At 39.7% G+C, this 16,841-nt stretch overlaps 1 protein-coding gene across 1 annotated transcript in view; it reads left to right on the top strand.

Annotated features, from left to right (window-relative positions):
- Window positions 1-1,731: 1,731 nt before the first annotated feature.
- Window positions 1,732-16,841, top strand: part of C2CD6 (C2 calcium dependent domain containing 6) — a 61,025-nt gene continuing 45,915 nt past the window's right edge. Inside the window, exons 1-6 of the mRNA XM_070423275.1 lie at window positions 1,732-1,859; window positions 4,452-4,538; window positions 8,349-8,400; window positions 9,704-9,864; window positions 13,076-13,195; window positions 16,476-16,520. Coding sequence (XP_070279376.1) covers window positions 4,452-4,538; window positions 8,349-8,400; window positions 9,704-9,864; window positions 13,076-13,195; window positions 16,476-16,520 — 465 coding nt within the window. The 5' untranslated portion in view covers window positions 1,732-1,859. The remainder of the gene's footprint in view (window positions 1,860-4,451; window positions 4,539-8,348; window positions 8,401-9,703; window positions 9,865-13,075; window positions 13,196-16,475; window positions 16,521-16,841) is intronic.

Here is a 16,841-nt window from a genome sequence, read left to right as displayed (position 1 = left end):
ATCTGAACAATGTTATAAAGGATAAATACGAGAAAACCAATGTGGGGGATCGTGCCCTGGCTGGGAATCGAACTGGTGACCTCATGGTTCCTGGCTCAAAACTCAACGACTTGAAGCACACTGGCCGGGGTCTGTTTTTTTTTTTTAAATTAACAATTAATTGCAATAGTGTGAGCCCACTGATGAGCTATACCATTGAAGACAGCGGTTAATTCTGCATTTGGGGTATGTGTATGGGGTTTTATAGCTTAACTGAAAGCTGAACTTGGAGCTGGCCCTTGAATACAAGAAAAATAGATTCCAAATAGAATAGCAGTTAATAATGATTTTGGAGGCCCTCGGTTTTTGCATTAAATAATTCCAACTTAGCCCTAGCTGTTTGGCTAAGTGGATAGAGCATCCGCCTGTGGACTGAAGGGTCCCAGGTTCGATTTCTGTCAAGTGCACATGCCCAGGTTGCAGGCTGATCCCCAGTGCGGGGTGTGCAGGAGGCAGTCGATAATTTTTCTCTCATCATTGATGTTTCTCTCCCTTTCTGATATCAATAAAATTTATATTTAAAAAAAATCCAATTTATGGCCGATAAAGAAGTTCTGGCGTTTCTGGTTTTATTTGTTTAAAAAGTAAACTGTATTTTTAAATTTTAAAGGTGAAATCGTGGGAAGGATGGATGACAGGAGGCTGGGAGACCCATGAATAAACCATTGCAGTCATGGTTGTGTGAGATGCCCTACACTAGGTGCCATAAAGAGGAGTAGGGTTCAAATGTTTGGGGTTAGAATTCAAACATGTGTATGACGTTTTTAGCGTTTGTGGGTATAACATTGCTATGTTCAAATGGGTTTGGGACCGGAGGCCTGGGAAGGCAGGTGCATGTCCACTCGCTGTGGTATGTCGGGGGTCAGCTGAGTAAAGATGTCGGGCTAGTCTGTGGGAAACAGCATCTGGAACTCGGGGAACAGTGTAAGGAAGTGGTGATGGACACTGTAAGCCTCCGGGAAGAACCGGCGCAGGGAGGGGGGCTCCGGTGGGTTAAGGGGCAGACAAAACGCACTAAGGTGTCCGACACCCATCACGTGCTGGGGAGCCTGGCTGCCTCCCGCAAGGCCTGACTCCTCGTCCCGGACCTGGCATGGCCTGGGCAAGCGCTCCAAGCTGACCCTCCAGGCTCCCAAGGCTGCACCCCCAAAGCCAGCCCTGCAAGGAGCCGGCCTAGACGTGCGGTCGCACAGTGTTGTACGCGTGTGCAGTGCGCAAGCGTGTGCGTGAGTGTGTGCATGTGCGTGAGCGTGTGCATGAGCGTGAGCGTGTGCGAGTGCGTGTGCATGTGCGTGAATGTGTGCATAAGCGTGAGCATGTGCATGAGCGTGTGCATGTGCGTGAACATGTGCATAAGCGTGAGCGTGAGCGTGTACATGTGCGTGAGCGTGTGCATGAGCGTGAGCGTGTGCGAGTGCTTGTGCATGTGCGTGAACGTGTGCATAAGCGTGAGCGTGAGCGTGTACGTGTGCGTGAGCGTGTGCAGGAGCGTGTGCGTGGGAGGTTGGGGGGGGGGGCGCGCGCGGGAGGGCTGCGCCTGCGCAGTCGCAGGCAGTCGGTTAGGCACAGACCCGCCCGGGAGGATGGACGGATGGGTTTCCCCCGCAGATGCCTGAGGTTTCCAGCGCGGCCGGTCACCACGCAGGCGGGCCCATTCCCTGCGCAGAGCCCCCGTCCTTCAGAGGAGTCCCACCCGCAACTCCCGGGAAACTCGAGGCCCGTCTGAGGGTCGGCGTTTTCTCCAGGCCGACCTTTCCAGGAGGAAGGCAAGACCATTGATCTGCCCAGGCCGCAAGGGCCCCGGGCACAGGCCGCCCAACGTGAGTGTCCCCCCACCCCTACACCCCTACACCCCTACACCCCCACCCCATTCCCCCGCCCCGGGGAGCCTGTCCCCTCCCCGGCCGGCCACCCGGAGGGCCAGGGACGGCAGGGAGGGAGGGAGGGAAGGTGACCCCTGAGAACGAGTTATTTGTGCGCGTGGCACTCACTAACCTGCCAGAGCCTCGCCTATTGCCCGTTGGAGGAATACGGTGATCCGCCCTGCGTGCAGGGTTGTCCCAACCACCGGAGGAGGGAAGGATATAAGGTGCTCACGGCGCAGAGCACAACCAGGGGCAGTGAATGTCAGCCTCGTCCTCGTTGGGATTGCATGTATGTGTTAAAGGGCCAGACTCCAGAAACTTCAGTTACCCTTGTTTTCGATTCCTGAGGTTCTTCTCTTTTTCCAAATAAATGTCTTAACATCATTTACTTAAAAAACAACACATAGCCGAAACCGGTTTGGCTCAGTGGATAGAGCGTCGGCCTGCGGACTGAAAGGTCCCAGGTTCGATTCCGGTCAAGGGCATGTACCTGGGTTGCGGGCACATCCCCAGTAGGAGATGTGCAGGAGGCAGCTGATCGATGTCTTTCTCATCGATGTTTCTAACTCTCTATCTCTCTCCCTTCCTCTCTGTAAAAAATCAATAAAACATATTTAAAACAAAAAAAAACAAAAAAAAAACAACAACACATAGCCCTAACCGGTTTGGCTCAGTGGATAGAGCGTCGGCCTGCGGACACAAGGGTCCCAGGTTCGATGCCGGTCAAGGGCATGTACCCTGGTTGCGGGCACATCCCCAGTAGGGGGTGTGCAGGAGGCAGCTGATCAATGTCTCTCTCTCATCAATGTTTCTAACTCTCTATCCCTGTAAAATATCAATAAAATATATATTTTTAAAAAACACATATTGGCCCTTAGGACTGGAGATGTCACCTTTATACTATGTTGCTATATGTATTTGGGTTTCCCCCCTGGACTTTCTATTCTATTCCACCACTCTCTTTATCAATTTCTGTATGTTACATCCATACAACTATATGTATAAAAGTCTAAGCAACCAACCGACCAGCCATTAGCTATGATGTGCACTGACCACTAGGGGGCAGATGCTCAATGCAGGAGCTGCTGAGCTGCAGTCTCTTGGCAGCGGCAGTTCTCAGGTGATACACCCAGAACCAGAGAGGAGGGAGCCCGATTTCAGGGTGCGTCACCTGAGAACCGCCCTCTCGCAATCCGGGACCCCTCAGGGTATGCCAGAGAGCTGCTTCCAGCCAGATCCCAGTGGGCCAGACTGAGGGACCCCACCGGTGCACAAATCGGTGCACCGGGCCTCTAGTTGGTTAATAGTATGATATAGGTTTCAAGAGTATAATTCTATGATACATCATCTGTATATTGTATTGGATGCTCACCACCCTAAGTCAAATCTTCTTCCATCACCGTATATTTGACCCCCTTAATCCTTCACTACCCTTCCCCCCTTCCCTCTAATAATCACCATACTGTTGTCTGAGTCTCTGAGTTTTTGTTTGCTTTCCTAATTTGTTCATTTGTTGCTTTCAGTTTTATATCCCACATATGAGTGAAATCATATGGTTCTTAACTTTTTCTGTCTATTTCACTTAGCATGATATTCTCAAGATCCACCCATGTTGTCACAAATGCCAATTTTTAAGTCATATATGTATATGTGTGTGTGTGTGTGTGTGTACGTATATATGTATTTATTTACTTATCTGTTTGTTAATCCTCACCCGAGGATATTTTTTTCCACTGCTCTTTAGAGAGTGGAAGGGAGGGAGAGAAGGGGGAGGAGAAAGAAAGAAAGAGACCAATTGATTGCTTCCCTCATGTGCCCAACCAGGCTGGTGATTGATCTGCAACCCAAGTGTGTGCCCTTGACTGGAAATTGAACCCCAAGACCCTTGGTTGCATGGGCCAATGCTCTAACCACTTAGAAACACCACCAGGCTTAGTTATATTTTTAATAGGCAGTTTTTCCCCATTCCTCTTGCTTCTCCCCTCCATTCCCCCTTCTCCCTTTCTCTTTAAAAATGTCTTTTAATTTTTAAGGCTAACCATTGTGTGTAGTGACTAGAACCCTTAGAACAAAGTTAAATACCAACCCACAAGTATCAGTTAGTGAAGTTACTCTGGAGAGAATCATAACTAAAATCCCCAAACCATTTGTTCACTGCTTCATCCCGTGTACTAACTATTCCAAGGATTAAATTCTAGTTTCTTCCATGGCTGATAACTGAAGGAATATTGGGATAATTTGCAAGTAGGACCACTGCTCTTTGTCTGATACAGTACCTACTCCAGATTGAGACTGGAAGATTAAGACTGGAATGTGGTAACGATGGTCCTTTTAAGCTAAGAACTCATGGTTTTGACAGTGTACTTCTCTCCTTTGCTCTCTGCTAGCTTATTGATAAACTTGAGGGTGGGGATGAGTTTTCCAGTCATATTAATATCCCACTTCCTAATATAATACCTGATACTAGAGACTCACAAAATTGAATTGAAATAGCTTTCAGTTATATTCTTCTTTGCCTTCTAAAGTCTTAATTTATTTACATTGTAGATGCGGAGAAAAACTTTTACAGGGTCTGAAAGTAAAGAAGCAAAAGTAACACCTAATCCAGAAAATTTAGTGCCATTTGGGGATGTGGTATGTATGATTTAGTCCTTAGTAAACCCATATAAGTTATTTCTTATTTTACATTAAAACTAGTTAGTGTTTATTATTTGGTAATCAAAATATGCATAGAAAATGGTACTTTCTGATAACATACTCATTGATTTGTTTCATTTTTATGAGTCAGAACAGCATTCTAGTCATCACTGAAATTATGGAAAACATCCTGATTCAAAGAAAAAAGTGTTTTTTATATTAGGGATTCCTAAAGTCAAGTTTTATAAGAATCATCTGGAATAATTTTTAAAAACATTGCTTCTTAGGCCCCACCTAAGACCTGCTAACTTGGAATTTGAGAATGGGGCCTAGAATCGGTATTTTATTTTTAATGGGGCCTAGAATTGGTATTGCTTCAGATGATTGTATTTATTGTCAGATTTAGTTACCTTTGAGCTACAGTTTAAAAATTGGCCCTTCGCCTCTCTCATCCAAAAAATAATAAACCCCAGAGGGAAAAAATCAAACACATACGCACAAACACCTAATATTTAGGCTGAGGAACAGAAAAATCTGTTTTCTGTTTTGGGTGCCACAGAGTATAGGACACGAGGATCTGTGTGCATTTAGAACTGCCAAACACTGTGGTATTCTTTTACAGTTGTCTTTTTTGTCTGAGCCTCATTAGAGTAGTTAATAGCTATGAAATAAAAGGTTCTCTTATCTCTCTTCTGTAGCTCCTATTATATATGAACTAGAGGCCCAGTGCATAAAATTCGTGCACAGGTAGGGTCCCTAGGCCTGGCCGGCAATCAGGGCTGATCTGTAGGGTGACTGGCGGGGTGACTGGGGGATGGGAGGCCTCCCGCTGGCACCCGCCTTGGCTGGCCTGGGCCTCCAGGCTGGGGGCAGCTCCTGCATTGAGCGTCTGCCCCCTGGTGGTCAGTGTGCATCATAGCGATCAGTCGTTCCACTGGTTGTTCCACCATTTGGTCTATTTGCATATAAGTTATTTATTATATAGGATACTAATACATTTTCTTGATTAAAAAACGTGATTAATTTAACATCACCTTTTTGGGGGGTAAATAGTAAGGTTATATTAATGTATACATTTTTGTTTTTATAAAATGACCATAGTGTGCATTTATCTGTATAATTATGTAACACTTTCTTCTATCACAAAGTTGGAGAATAAGCCTTCATTGTCTGAATCTAAATTTAGAAAAGATTCTTTGAAATCACTTTTGGCCATAAGCAATTATGTTTTTTTTTTTTTTTTAAATATATTTTATTGATTTTTTTACAGAGAGGAAGGGAGAGAGATAGATAGTTAGAAACATCGATGGGAGAGAAACATCGACCAGCTGCCTCCTGCACATCTCCCACGGGGGATGTGCCCGCAACCCAGGTACATGCCCTTGACCGGAATCGAACCCGGGACCTTTCAGTCCGCAGGCCGACGCTCTATCCACTGAGCCAAACCGGTTTTGGCCATAAGCAATTATGCATGTCATTATGTTGACACAGTGATTTCCGTAATCCATACTTTTTTTTTTTTTAATATATTTTATTGATTTTTTACAGAGAGGAAGGGAGAGAGATAGAGAGTTAGAAACATCGATGAGAGAGAAACATCGATCAGCTGCCTCTTGCACACCTCCCACTGGGGATGTGCCCGCAACCCAGGTACATGCCCTTGACCGGAATCAAACCTGGGACCCTTCAGTCCGCAGGCCGACGCTCTATCCACTGAGCCAAACCGGTTTCGGCCGTAATCCATACTCTTGAATATGACTTCTACATCTTTTTAGAACTGACATTTTGAAAACCATTCAGATCTCACTCACACTTTCTAATGTCATAGTTTGTATTTTCCTTATTTGAATTACATGTTGCTAGACATGAAAAGGCTTCTCTTAAAGGTCCACTGGAAGTTGTTGACAGAGATGTTTGGCACGTAGTTGGGAGCTCCTCCCAGGGCATGATTTAGTCACGCCATTTCCTCTCTGAAAGTTCTGTGATTTGAGATATTTGGCAAGGTTTGCACATGTGTCAACAATGATAACAACATGACAACCATTACCTCTGTTTCTGATAGTCACATCCCATTTTCAGAAAAAAAATGTGAAAAGGCTATATCTTAAAGTTGGACACAAAGTGCTTTTGTGTTAAGGACCCAGACGACAGTGTGGTGATGGCCGGAGGGAAGGGGGTTGGGTGGAGAGGGCAAAGTGGGGGAAATGGGGACATCCGTAATAGTGTCAACAGTAACAAAAAGAAACAAGAAAAAAAGTGCTTTTGTGAATAGCTTTCTGGTTGCTTTCCTGTTTTAAATGCATGTTTGAGAGTGTTTGGGGGTGAAGATATTGAAGATATTGACATGTTTTGGGCCACAGGTGGGTCTCAGATTCTGTAGCAACATTTGTTATCTGCAGTCTGTGAATGGTCATTATTGTATTTTTGAGTGTTAAATCTGTTTTCTATATTATGTGGATCATTATGTTAAAGTATAAAGAGCTATTGAAACATAGGAAAGATGAAGGTAGCTACCCATGGCTTCATGTTGAGATACTTGGCAGGCCGCCAGTGATTTGCATTGTATAGAATTATACAATAAAAAATTATAGCTATACTTTCCTGTTTATCCTCCTTATGTACAACCCAATTTTAATAAGTAAACAATGATTCGTAGAATCACCTATGTCAATAACAGTTTAAATCTCCCCTACATTATACAATGGACATTACCCCTCCTTTAAATTTGAAAACTTAGAATCTTTCCTTTACCATAATATTTTGTACCTATATTTCCTTAAAAAGTAGATCATAATATTTTTCTTTAGGATTTCATCATTCAGATACAGTATTCTTTTTGTTGTTAATCCTCACCTAAGGACATTTTTTTCATTTATTATTAGAGAAAGTAGAAGGGAAGGGGAGAGACAGAGAGAGAGAAATACCGATGTGAGAGAGACACATGGATGGGTTGCCTCCTGCTCATGCCCCAACAGGCACCCGGGATGGAGCCTGCAACCAGGGTACGTGTGACTCTTCAGTCTGTGGGTTGATGCTGTAACCACTGAGAAGACTGGCCAGGGGAGATACAGTATTCTTTTAGTTAAATATTGGATGCTAATATCTTTTTTCTGTATTGTTCTAAAGCCAATTATATTTAAAAATACTATTGGGCCATTTATATTGTTTCATAATGTTTAATATAATATTGCTGTTGCTTTTACTCTTTTTCTTTTTAAGCCAAACATGGCTAAATATATTTGGCTAATCCTGCATATTACTTTCAAGTGTTCCTATACTCATTTTGTATTTAATTTTAAGGTTAAACACAAGATATAATTTTCTTCAACATTTAGAAACACTCTGTAAGAGAGAATGAATATTTCATAGCCCTTGACATATTATAGTTAATGAATGATTGTTGAATGAATAAGGTGGTTTTAGGATACTGAATAAAAAAGCTTATCTCAAGCAAGGCATATTTCTTATTATTATATGAAAGATGCTACATTTTACCACTTATTACCTAATATAAAATAAAAATGATTCAAAGAGTGATGGTTGGATTTAAGTTGGTAATGAACCATTGTTTAGTTTTGTATTCTTGTTCATTTTAGGTTTATCTTAAACAAATCCTGCTTGTTTTTCTTATCTGTTTCTGCTTTCTGGTGTTTTCCAATCACTAAAGATTTCTAGTGAGAAACAATATTTCAAATGAGAAAAACTAACAAAGTAGAGCTTTAAAAAATATGTAGTTTGGTGTAGAGTAAATGGAAGAAAAGTTACTTTTAAAATGTATTAACTGTGTTTTTATTTTGATTGTTATAGGTTGGCTGTCTGGCTATTCATGTAAAGAACTGCAGTCATTTTACACCTAAGAGTATCCTTTCTTTTTAAGAATCATGCTATGATCACATATCACTATTTCAGTTAGATATTACTACATTATAAGACACTGTAAGACTTAACGGCTTAGAATATTAACTATGTTATTATTAATCACTGTATGTGCACTCACTGGGTGGTACTCCTGCTTCATTATAGCAGCTGAGGCTGCAATCACCTGGCAGGTCAGAAAAGCTGGAATATGTAAAATAACTCATTTATGAGTCTGGTGCTTTAGTGAAAATGCCTAGAAGATTGGCATTATTTTTTTTCTCTATTCATTTTTATTTTATATTACATTAAAAAACTATTTATCTTCATTACTGAAGTTGTTGGTGTCCCCTTAAATTTTTCACCCTGACTAGTGCCTTTCCTAGTCCCAGCCTGGTCAAGTCCATTGCATGTTAAAGCAGTCACTGGTCCAGGCGAGACTCAAGAGCAGAGAACAAGAAATGTCACTCCTGGATGTGGAGAGTGACAAAAGATTTTTAGCCCTCAGTAACCCACCTCAATCACCATCTAAGTTAAAGGAAAATATATATTATATCTTCTTGGAATATATATTACTAATTCATTTCTAAGAAATAACTGTGCTTCTCTTAAAACGGATTTATTTATCTTGGTGGGGGGATGGGGGGAGGCTTACCTTGGTACCCTTAAGGAAGCTGAATACCTACCTCTTCTTGGATTTATCATGGCATAAACCCAGTCTCATTATGAAGACTTGGTGTTTCTTTTTTATATAAGTGATTAGTGAAAAAAATTCTACATGAAGAGATTTTTGAAGATAATTAGTTAAATGATGAAAAATACTGTTTTAATGGAGTGCTATGAAAAGTAAAAGAACAAGCCAATATAGTATAAGTGAGTATGTAGTGAATTAAAGTAGAATGCTGCCTTAAATTTTGTCCTAAAATTAAAAAGAAATTACTCTCAAATGACATATTTTTAAAATTTCTATATAATTATGCTTACCAAAAATTTTCAACTATATATTGTAAATGCTTATTCACCGTAAAATATAGAAAAATTTGCAAGGGAACTATAATGGAAATGTGACTATAAAAATATGAGAATTGATCTAAGAAAGAATCTACCTTTTCCTAGTTATATTGTACCTAACATTGATGGGCAAAAATACTATCTTAAAGGACTTTTCATTGTCTAATGTGTTCTACAATTACCTCTTTATTTATTTGATTGATTCTTAAGTTTTAGCCTGAATTGTTTAATAGATTAATTTTATAATGTGTTATTGTTTAATTACAACAAAATTTGCTTCCTAAATATGTTTTCAGTCGATGTACAGCACAAGAACAATTTTTTCATTCGTATCTCTATAAACAACATTGTGAAATGCACAAAACTGTGTAGCTTGCTACCCCAAAATATGCCATTTGTCATTAATGAAAGGAAAACTCTGATTAAGTTTGATGAAGTGAAGTATTTTTCTGTACAGGTAATGTTGACGTTTTCTCCTAGATATAAGAATACATTTGTTTCAGATGTGCTACATTAATTATATCCTTTGGGAAGGGATAGGAAAGAAACAAAAACAGTACCCTTTAAAAAAATAAATAGGTTACTGTAAAATGCACAATTTTGGTGGTCTTTTTCCCTGATATCTTACTGTATGGGGTTTATCACACATGCATTTTTTCTCTGTCTTGCTCTTACCCTCCTATCCCCCATTGCCTACCCTGTCTTAATCCGTTTGGGCTCCTATTACAAATTACTATAGATTGGGTGGCTTAAACAACAAGCGTTTATTTCTCATCTTTCTGGAGAATGGGAAGTTCACGATCAAGGTGATGGCAGATCTTTTGTCTGATGAGAGCCTGCTTCCTGGTTTGCAGCTGGCCCTCTGCTCATTGCTGTAGTGATGTAGCAGAGAGCAAAGAGATCATCCTTTTTGTGCCTCTTCTTATAAGGGCACTAATCCAGTTCGTGAGGGCTCTACCCTCGTGACCTAATTACATTCCAAACACCCCACCTACAAATACCATCACACTGGGGGTTCAGGGTTCAACATGAATTCTGAGGAGACATTCCGTTCATAGCACGCCATTTTTTCTCATCTCCCCTTTTTCTTTTTTCTTATATAAAATCTCTCCAATTATTTTTGCATGCATTAATTTCTTCAGTCTTTATAGTAATCCCCTCAAATATGTATACTCTCACTAGCAAAATGAGAGTATACATCTCTCATCAACAAAATGAAAACACAACTTACAAAATGGGAGGAAATATTTGCAAATTATATATCTGATAAAAGGTTAACATCCAAATATTTATAAATATATGAACTGATACAACTGAATAGAAAAAAGACTATTAAAAAAGGACAGAGGTTCTGAAGAGATATTTTTCCAAAGAAGCCATCCAAATGATCAACAGGTACTCACCTTCAGTAATTATCAGGGGAATGCAAATCAAAACCATAGTGAGATGTTGCCTTACACATGTTAAAATGATTATGATCTAAAAGATGAGAAATTGCCAATGTTGGCAAGGATTTGGAGAAAAGGGAACCTTTGTGCATTGTTGATAAGAATGTAAATTAGTGCAGCCACTATGGAAAACCTCATTTCTCATCATTGATATCTCTCTCTCTCTCTCTCTCTCTCTCTCTCTCTCTCTCTCCCTCCCTCTCTCCCTCCCTCCCTCTCTCCCTCCCTCCCTCTCTTCCTTCCTCCCTCCCTCCCTCCCCCTTCCTCTCTGAAATCAATAATAATATATATATTTGAAAACTTTATTGTTGAAAGTATTACATATGTCCCCTTTTCCCCCCATTAACTCCCTCCAGCCAGCCCCTGCCCTCCCCACCCCAGGCCTTCAGCACCCTATTGTCTGTGAATAAAAATATATTATTTTTTTTAAAAAAAGAGTATTTACAGCCTAGCCAGCGTGACTCAGAGGTAGCTGACCAATTATTCTATCTCTTCAATGCTTCTATCTCTTTCTCCCTCTCCCTTCCTCTCTAAAATCAATAAAAGTATATTTTAAAAATTAAAAATAGAATTATCACATGATCCAGTAATTCTACTTGTGGGTATTTATTCAGAGAAAACAAAATCACTATCTCAAAAAGATATCTTCACTCCCGTGTTCATTGCAGCATTATTTACAATAGCCAATACATGGGGGGAAAAAACTAAGAATCCATCAAGGATGAATACGTTTAAAATATTTTTAATAAAATATTATTTAGTCATAAAAAAGAAAGAAATCCTACCATTTGCACCAAAATGGATGGACCTTGAGGGCATTATGCTAAGTGAAATAAGTCAGACAGAGAAAGGCAAATACTGCATGATCTCATATAAATATGGATCTTAAAAAACCCCACCACCACCAAAAAAACAAAACCTAACTCGTATACAGAGAACAGATTGGTGGTTACCACAGGTGGAGTTTTGGGGGTGGGTGAAATGGGTATGGTGGTCAAAAGGTTCTGGGTATCTAATGTATGGCATGGTGACAATAGTTATAACACTATATTGTATATTTGAAAATTGCTAAGAGACTAGATCTTAAAAGTTCTCACCACAAGACAAAAATTCTAACTGTATGGTGATGGATGGTAACTAAACTTATTGTGGTAATCATTTTTCAATATATACAAATATCAAATCATTATTTGCACACCTAAAAGTAATACAGTGATGTCAGTTATATATCACTTAAATTTTTTTTAACACTTTTACAGGGGTCCTCAAACTTTTTAAACAGGGGGCCAGTTCACTGTCCCTCAGACCGTTGGAGGGCCGGACTATAGTTAAAAAAAAAACTATGAACAAATTCCTATGCACACAGCGGCGGCAAAAACACCCGGCGGGCCGGATAAATGTTTTCGGCAGGCCGCATGTGGCCCGCGGGCCGTAGTTTGAGGACCCCTGACTTAGAATCTTGGGGTAGGAAGGCATGAGGTATTTTTCTAATTAGCAAGAGAGTATGGATTTTAAAGGTCACATAGTAATGGTATTACAGGTTTCAAAGTTCCAAGTTGAGACAACGATGTCCATTTTATCAAAAAGTTTTAAAAAAAAAGACTGAAAGGGATGTTGGATGTCTTTTGGTATGGATATTTGTATTACCTAGATTACTTGGCTTGGATATTGGATTACCTTTAATATTACAGTTTCAGTAGAGTGTTGAGGCTAAACTTCTGTATAGAGTTAAAAGAGAAAATGTAGCCCTGGCTGGTGTGGCTCAGTTGGTTGTAGCATTGTCTTGTAAACCGAAAGGTTGCGGGTTCCATTTGCAGCCAGGGAATATACCTAGTTTGTAGGTTCGATTCCTGGTCAGGGCGTGTATGGGAGGCAACCTATGTTCTCTCATCTCTCTCTCTTTCTCTTTTTCTCTCTTCCTTCCCCTCTCTCTAAAATCAATCACATATCCTCAAGTAAGGATTAAAAAAAGAGAGAGAATGTAGGCATGGGTGTTTCAAAAAGACTGTAATTGACATTAGACATAAAGAAGATTCTGATTTTTGTGAGATTAGAGTATAAGTGACTCTGAGTTTGAAAAGTTGTGACTAATAACATGAAAACTAATCATTAGACTATGCACATAATATAATATAGTTTATGGATGTATTTATTCAGAAGTTATATCCAAAATTCAGACTGAAAATTTAATGCTTCTTTTTCTATGTATTTTCTATCAAGGTTCCCAGACGTCAAAATGATGCACGGAATAATATTTACCTGGATCTAATACAATTTGATAATAAAGAAAAGCATATTTTGTTAGGGCGTGTTCAGGTACACCTTTATGAAGTAATCCAGGTATGTATCCAAATACATTTTTACTTTGGTATCACATTGTCCAGTTGGTGTTTATTGTTAAGATTTACCTATACCTGATGAGTTCCTTTTGTTTATTATCTGCCTTCAAACTCGTGTGCTCAGGAAACATTATCTCCCTCTGGCTGTTAAAAAAAAGGAGAGAGAGATTTGGTTTATAACAGTGTAATGTTTTTGAAATTTTATTTTCTGGAAGGGCAGTGATACAACCTGAAAAATTAAGCATGTTTTATTACGCTTTCTGAAATATTTTAAAATAAGACTCAAGCCACTAACTCTACCTCTTAGTTGGCAGCATAAACTTCAGGTCTTTTATCCTCAGCTGGGCTGCGTGCCGTCTGCCCTGTGCTTGTCTCATTTAGGAGTCAGCCAAAGTTTTGGACAGAGTTTATATACAGATTTTATGAGTCTTTCTCTCTTGCTTTCTCCTTCCTAGAAGTGTTCCCTCCCACGTTACAAATTTCGAATTAAGGAAAAATCAGTGAATCCTTGATGATGACAGAGAGAAGAGAGAGAGACTGGGAAGAAAAAGGGAAGCTTTTTATTTTTAAACAGAGGAATACCAGTTATAAATGTAGAAGGAGTGACAGAATTACAAACTCACCATTTTTACAACTTTTTTAAAATCTTTTTTTTTTATTGTTTTATTGCTTTAAGTATTACAAAGAGTATTACATATGTCTCCTTTTTTTCCCCGCCCTTGACAATCCCCTGGCCTCCCCTACCCCCCAGTATCTTATGTCCATTGGTTATGCTTATATGCATGCATACAAGTCCTTCGGTTGATCTCTTACCACCCCCTCCTGCCCCCCAAACCTCCCCGGCCTTCCTGCTGTAGTTGGACAGTTTGTTCGAGGCAGCTCTGCCTCTGTATCTATTTTTGTTCATAAGTTTATAATGGTCTTTATTATCCATAAATGAGTGAGATCATGTGGTATTTTTCCTTCATTGACTGGCTTATTTCACTTAGCATAATGCTCTCCAGATCCATCCATGCTGTTGCAAATGGTAAGAGTTCCTTCTTTTTTACAGCAGCATAGTATTCCATCTTGTAGATGTACCATAGTTTTCTAATCCATTCATCTGCTGATGGGCACTTAGGCTGTTTCCAGATCTTAGCTATGGTGAATTGTGCTGCTATGAACATATGGGTGCACATATCCTTTCTGATTGGTGTTTCTGGTTTCTTTACAACTTTTTATAGTAAATAAATTCAGTCAAGAGTTAGCAGTGGCTCTAACTGGTTTGGCTCAGTGGATAGAGCATCGGCCTGCAGACTTAAAGGTCCCAGGTTCGATGCCGGTCAAGGACATGTATCTTGGTTGCAGGCATATCCCCAGTAGGGGGTGTGCAGGAGGCAGCTGATTGATGTTTCTCTCTCATCGATGTTTCTAACTCTCTTTCCCTCTCCCTTCCTCTCTGTAAAAAAGTCAAAATATATATTTTTTAAAAAGTTAGCAGTGGTACTAGAAACATTAGGTAAAAGGTGCTTGGGGAATAAGTTATTTGCATGGTGCCACACAGTAAGAACCCACAGATTAATTATTACAAAGGGGAAAGTGCCTGTACAGTGGAGAGATGTGGTGGCTACCACTTTAACCAAGAGCTTAAACTTAGCATAGAGATTGTGGACAATTTAAAACCTAACATGGTACAATATGATGTACACAACCTAGGAATTATCCTCATCAAAACGTTTAAGTACTAACCTGAGTCTAGACCTAACTGATCTAATGTTTAGGAAAGAGGGAAAAAGATAAATGATGACATGGTCAGGTAAATGCATAATGGGAGACATACCAGCGTTGCTTCTTTAAAAAGTTAAGTCATTAAAAAAAATGGAGCAACTGTTCAAGATTAAAAAGAGATACAACAACTTTGAATACAAATTTGAAAAATTTACAAAAGACATTCTTTTGAAATTTAGGAAATTTTGAATATATACTGCATATTATATAAAATTCTAAAATTGTTAATTCTCTAAAGTCTGATGCCAGTACTGTGGTCATGTGGAAGGCTATCCTTATCTTTACACTATGCAGGGGGGGTTGGACATTTAGGAGTCAAGTGAGATGACGCTGCAACTTCTAAATTGTGCAGTAAACGTGTATATGGACACACAGACAACATAAACGTGGCCAGATGTTAAAACAGTTTAACACTCGTTAAATTAGACGGTGTTTAATCCAGGGGAAGTGTATATTGGTTCTTATTATTTTGACTGATCCATGTTTCACTAAGTGAGAATTAGTGATTAGTGACTGGAATGTCTGAAAGAGATGCCAGGTAGCATGAGGCTTAAAAGAGGAAAACTGCTCCTCTACCTGGAAACAGCAGAAGGGAGTGTGGAAGATGTCACCCCTCCTCCTGACCTGGAGGTAGGTGGGCCTTCACTGGAGTTTAGTGGTGAACCGGGTCTCAGGTAAAGTAAAGGGGGGATGTATAGTGGATCCGTTAAAGGTGTAACGTTATTGCATTGCTCAGTGGTTGAGCGTCAACCTATGAGCCAGGAGGTCACCTTTCAATTCCCAGTCAGGGCACTTGCACGGGTTGTGGGCTCGATCCCCAGTAGGGAGCATGCAGGAGGCAGCCTGTCAGTGATTCTCTCTCATCATTGATGTTTCACTCTCTCTCTTCCTTCCTCTCTGAAATGAATAAAAATATATTTTAAAAAAGATGTAAAGTTGTTAATCATGGAATGGGAATTTCACGAGTCGCGGTGGAAGATGCTGGGAAGGAAGGGAACTGTGGGATGTTGGATTAGTGGGAGAACTGATAACACAGCAGAGATGACCAGAGATGGTGACCAAGGACACCAAAGGTTGACCTGGTTTAAAAGATCCCAACAGTCTCTGAAAGATGGGAGGAGCCCCCAGTTCTGTCAGGAGTCAGCTTAGCATGTAGGTTTATGGTTTTTGTTTTTTTTGTGTGTGTGTTTTTAAATTTATGTTTAAGTAACCCTACAATCACAAACTATAGAAATGATTCCTGAAAGTACTGTAGGCAGGTCCTTTAAGACTTCCAAAAGGAGGACCTATAACTAGCAGGAAGATTTTTTTCTAAAACATAAATATAAATATTTGTTTTTGGTTCAACCTAGAATTTTGATTTCCTTCCAAATATTCATTTTATTTGTAATTAGCTATTAAATTAGTATGTGCATTAAAATCATTATCTGATTTTTTAAAAATTTATGAAATGGTTTAGATTATATACATGAGTGAGTCTATATTTAAGAATTTTATTTATTACTTTTTTCTAGAAAGGGTGCTTTACTGAAGAATTTCAAATGTTGAATGAAAACACAGTAAGAGCTTTACTGAAACTTCCAAAGTTTTTGCCCAAACTTAATTAACATTTCATAACTTTACTCCGATACTGTATGTAGCCTCTATTGTTTTTATTCTTTTGGTATCCTGCTAGACACTGTTTGAATTAATGGAAATATATTAAATAGAAAGTACAATATTTATTCATAAAAACTTTATCTCCACCTTTTTAAAAAAAAAAAACTATCCGACTGCTAGATGGTAAATGAGAAAATGAGAATCATTGGGGAAGAGAGCAAGATGCCTCCACTGCTCCTTTGACTGCACAGCCTCAGGATCCTCCCTTGCAGAGGAAGCTA

This window comes from Myotis yumanensis, unplaced genomic scaffold (assembly GCF_028538775.1).
Source record: "Myotis yumanensis isolate MYYU_CA2020_CCGP unplaced genomic scaffold, mMyoYum1.0.hap1 SCAF_8, whole genome shotgun sequence".
Classification (NCBI taxonomy): domain Eukaryota; kingdom Metazoa; phylum Chordata; class Mammalia; order Chiroptera; family Vespertilionidae; genus Myotis; species Myotis yumanensis.
The sequence above is the reverse complement of the archived record's forward strand: the minus strand, read 5'-3'. Positions and strand labels throughout refer to the sequence as shown.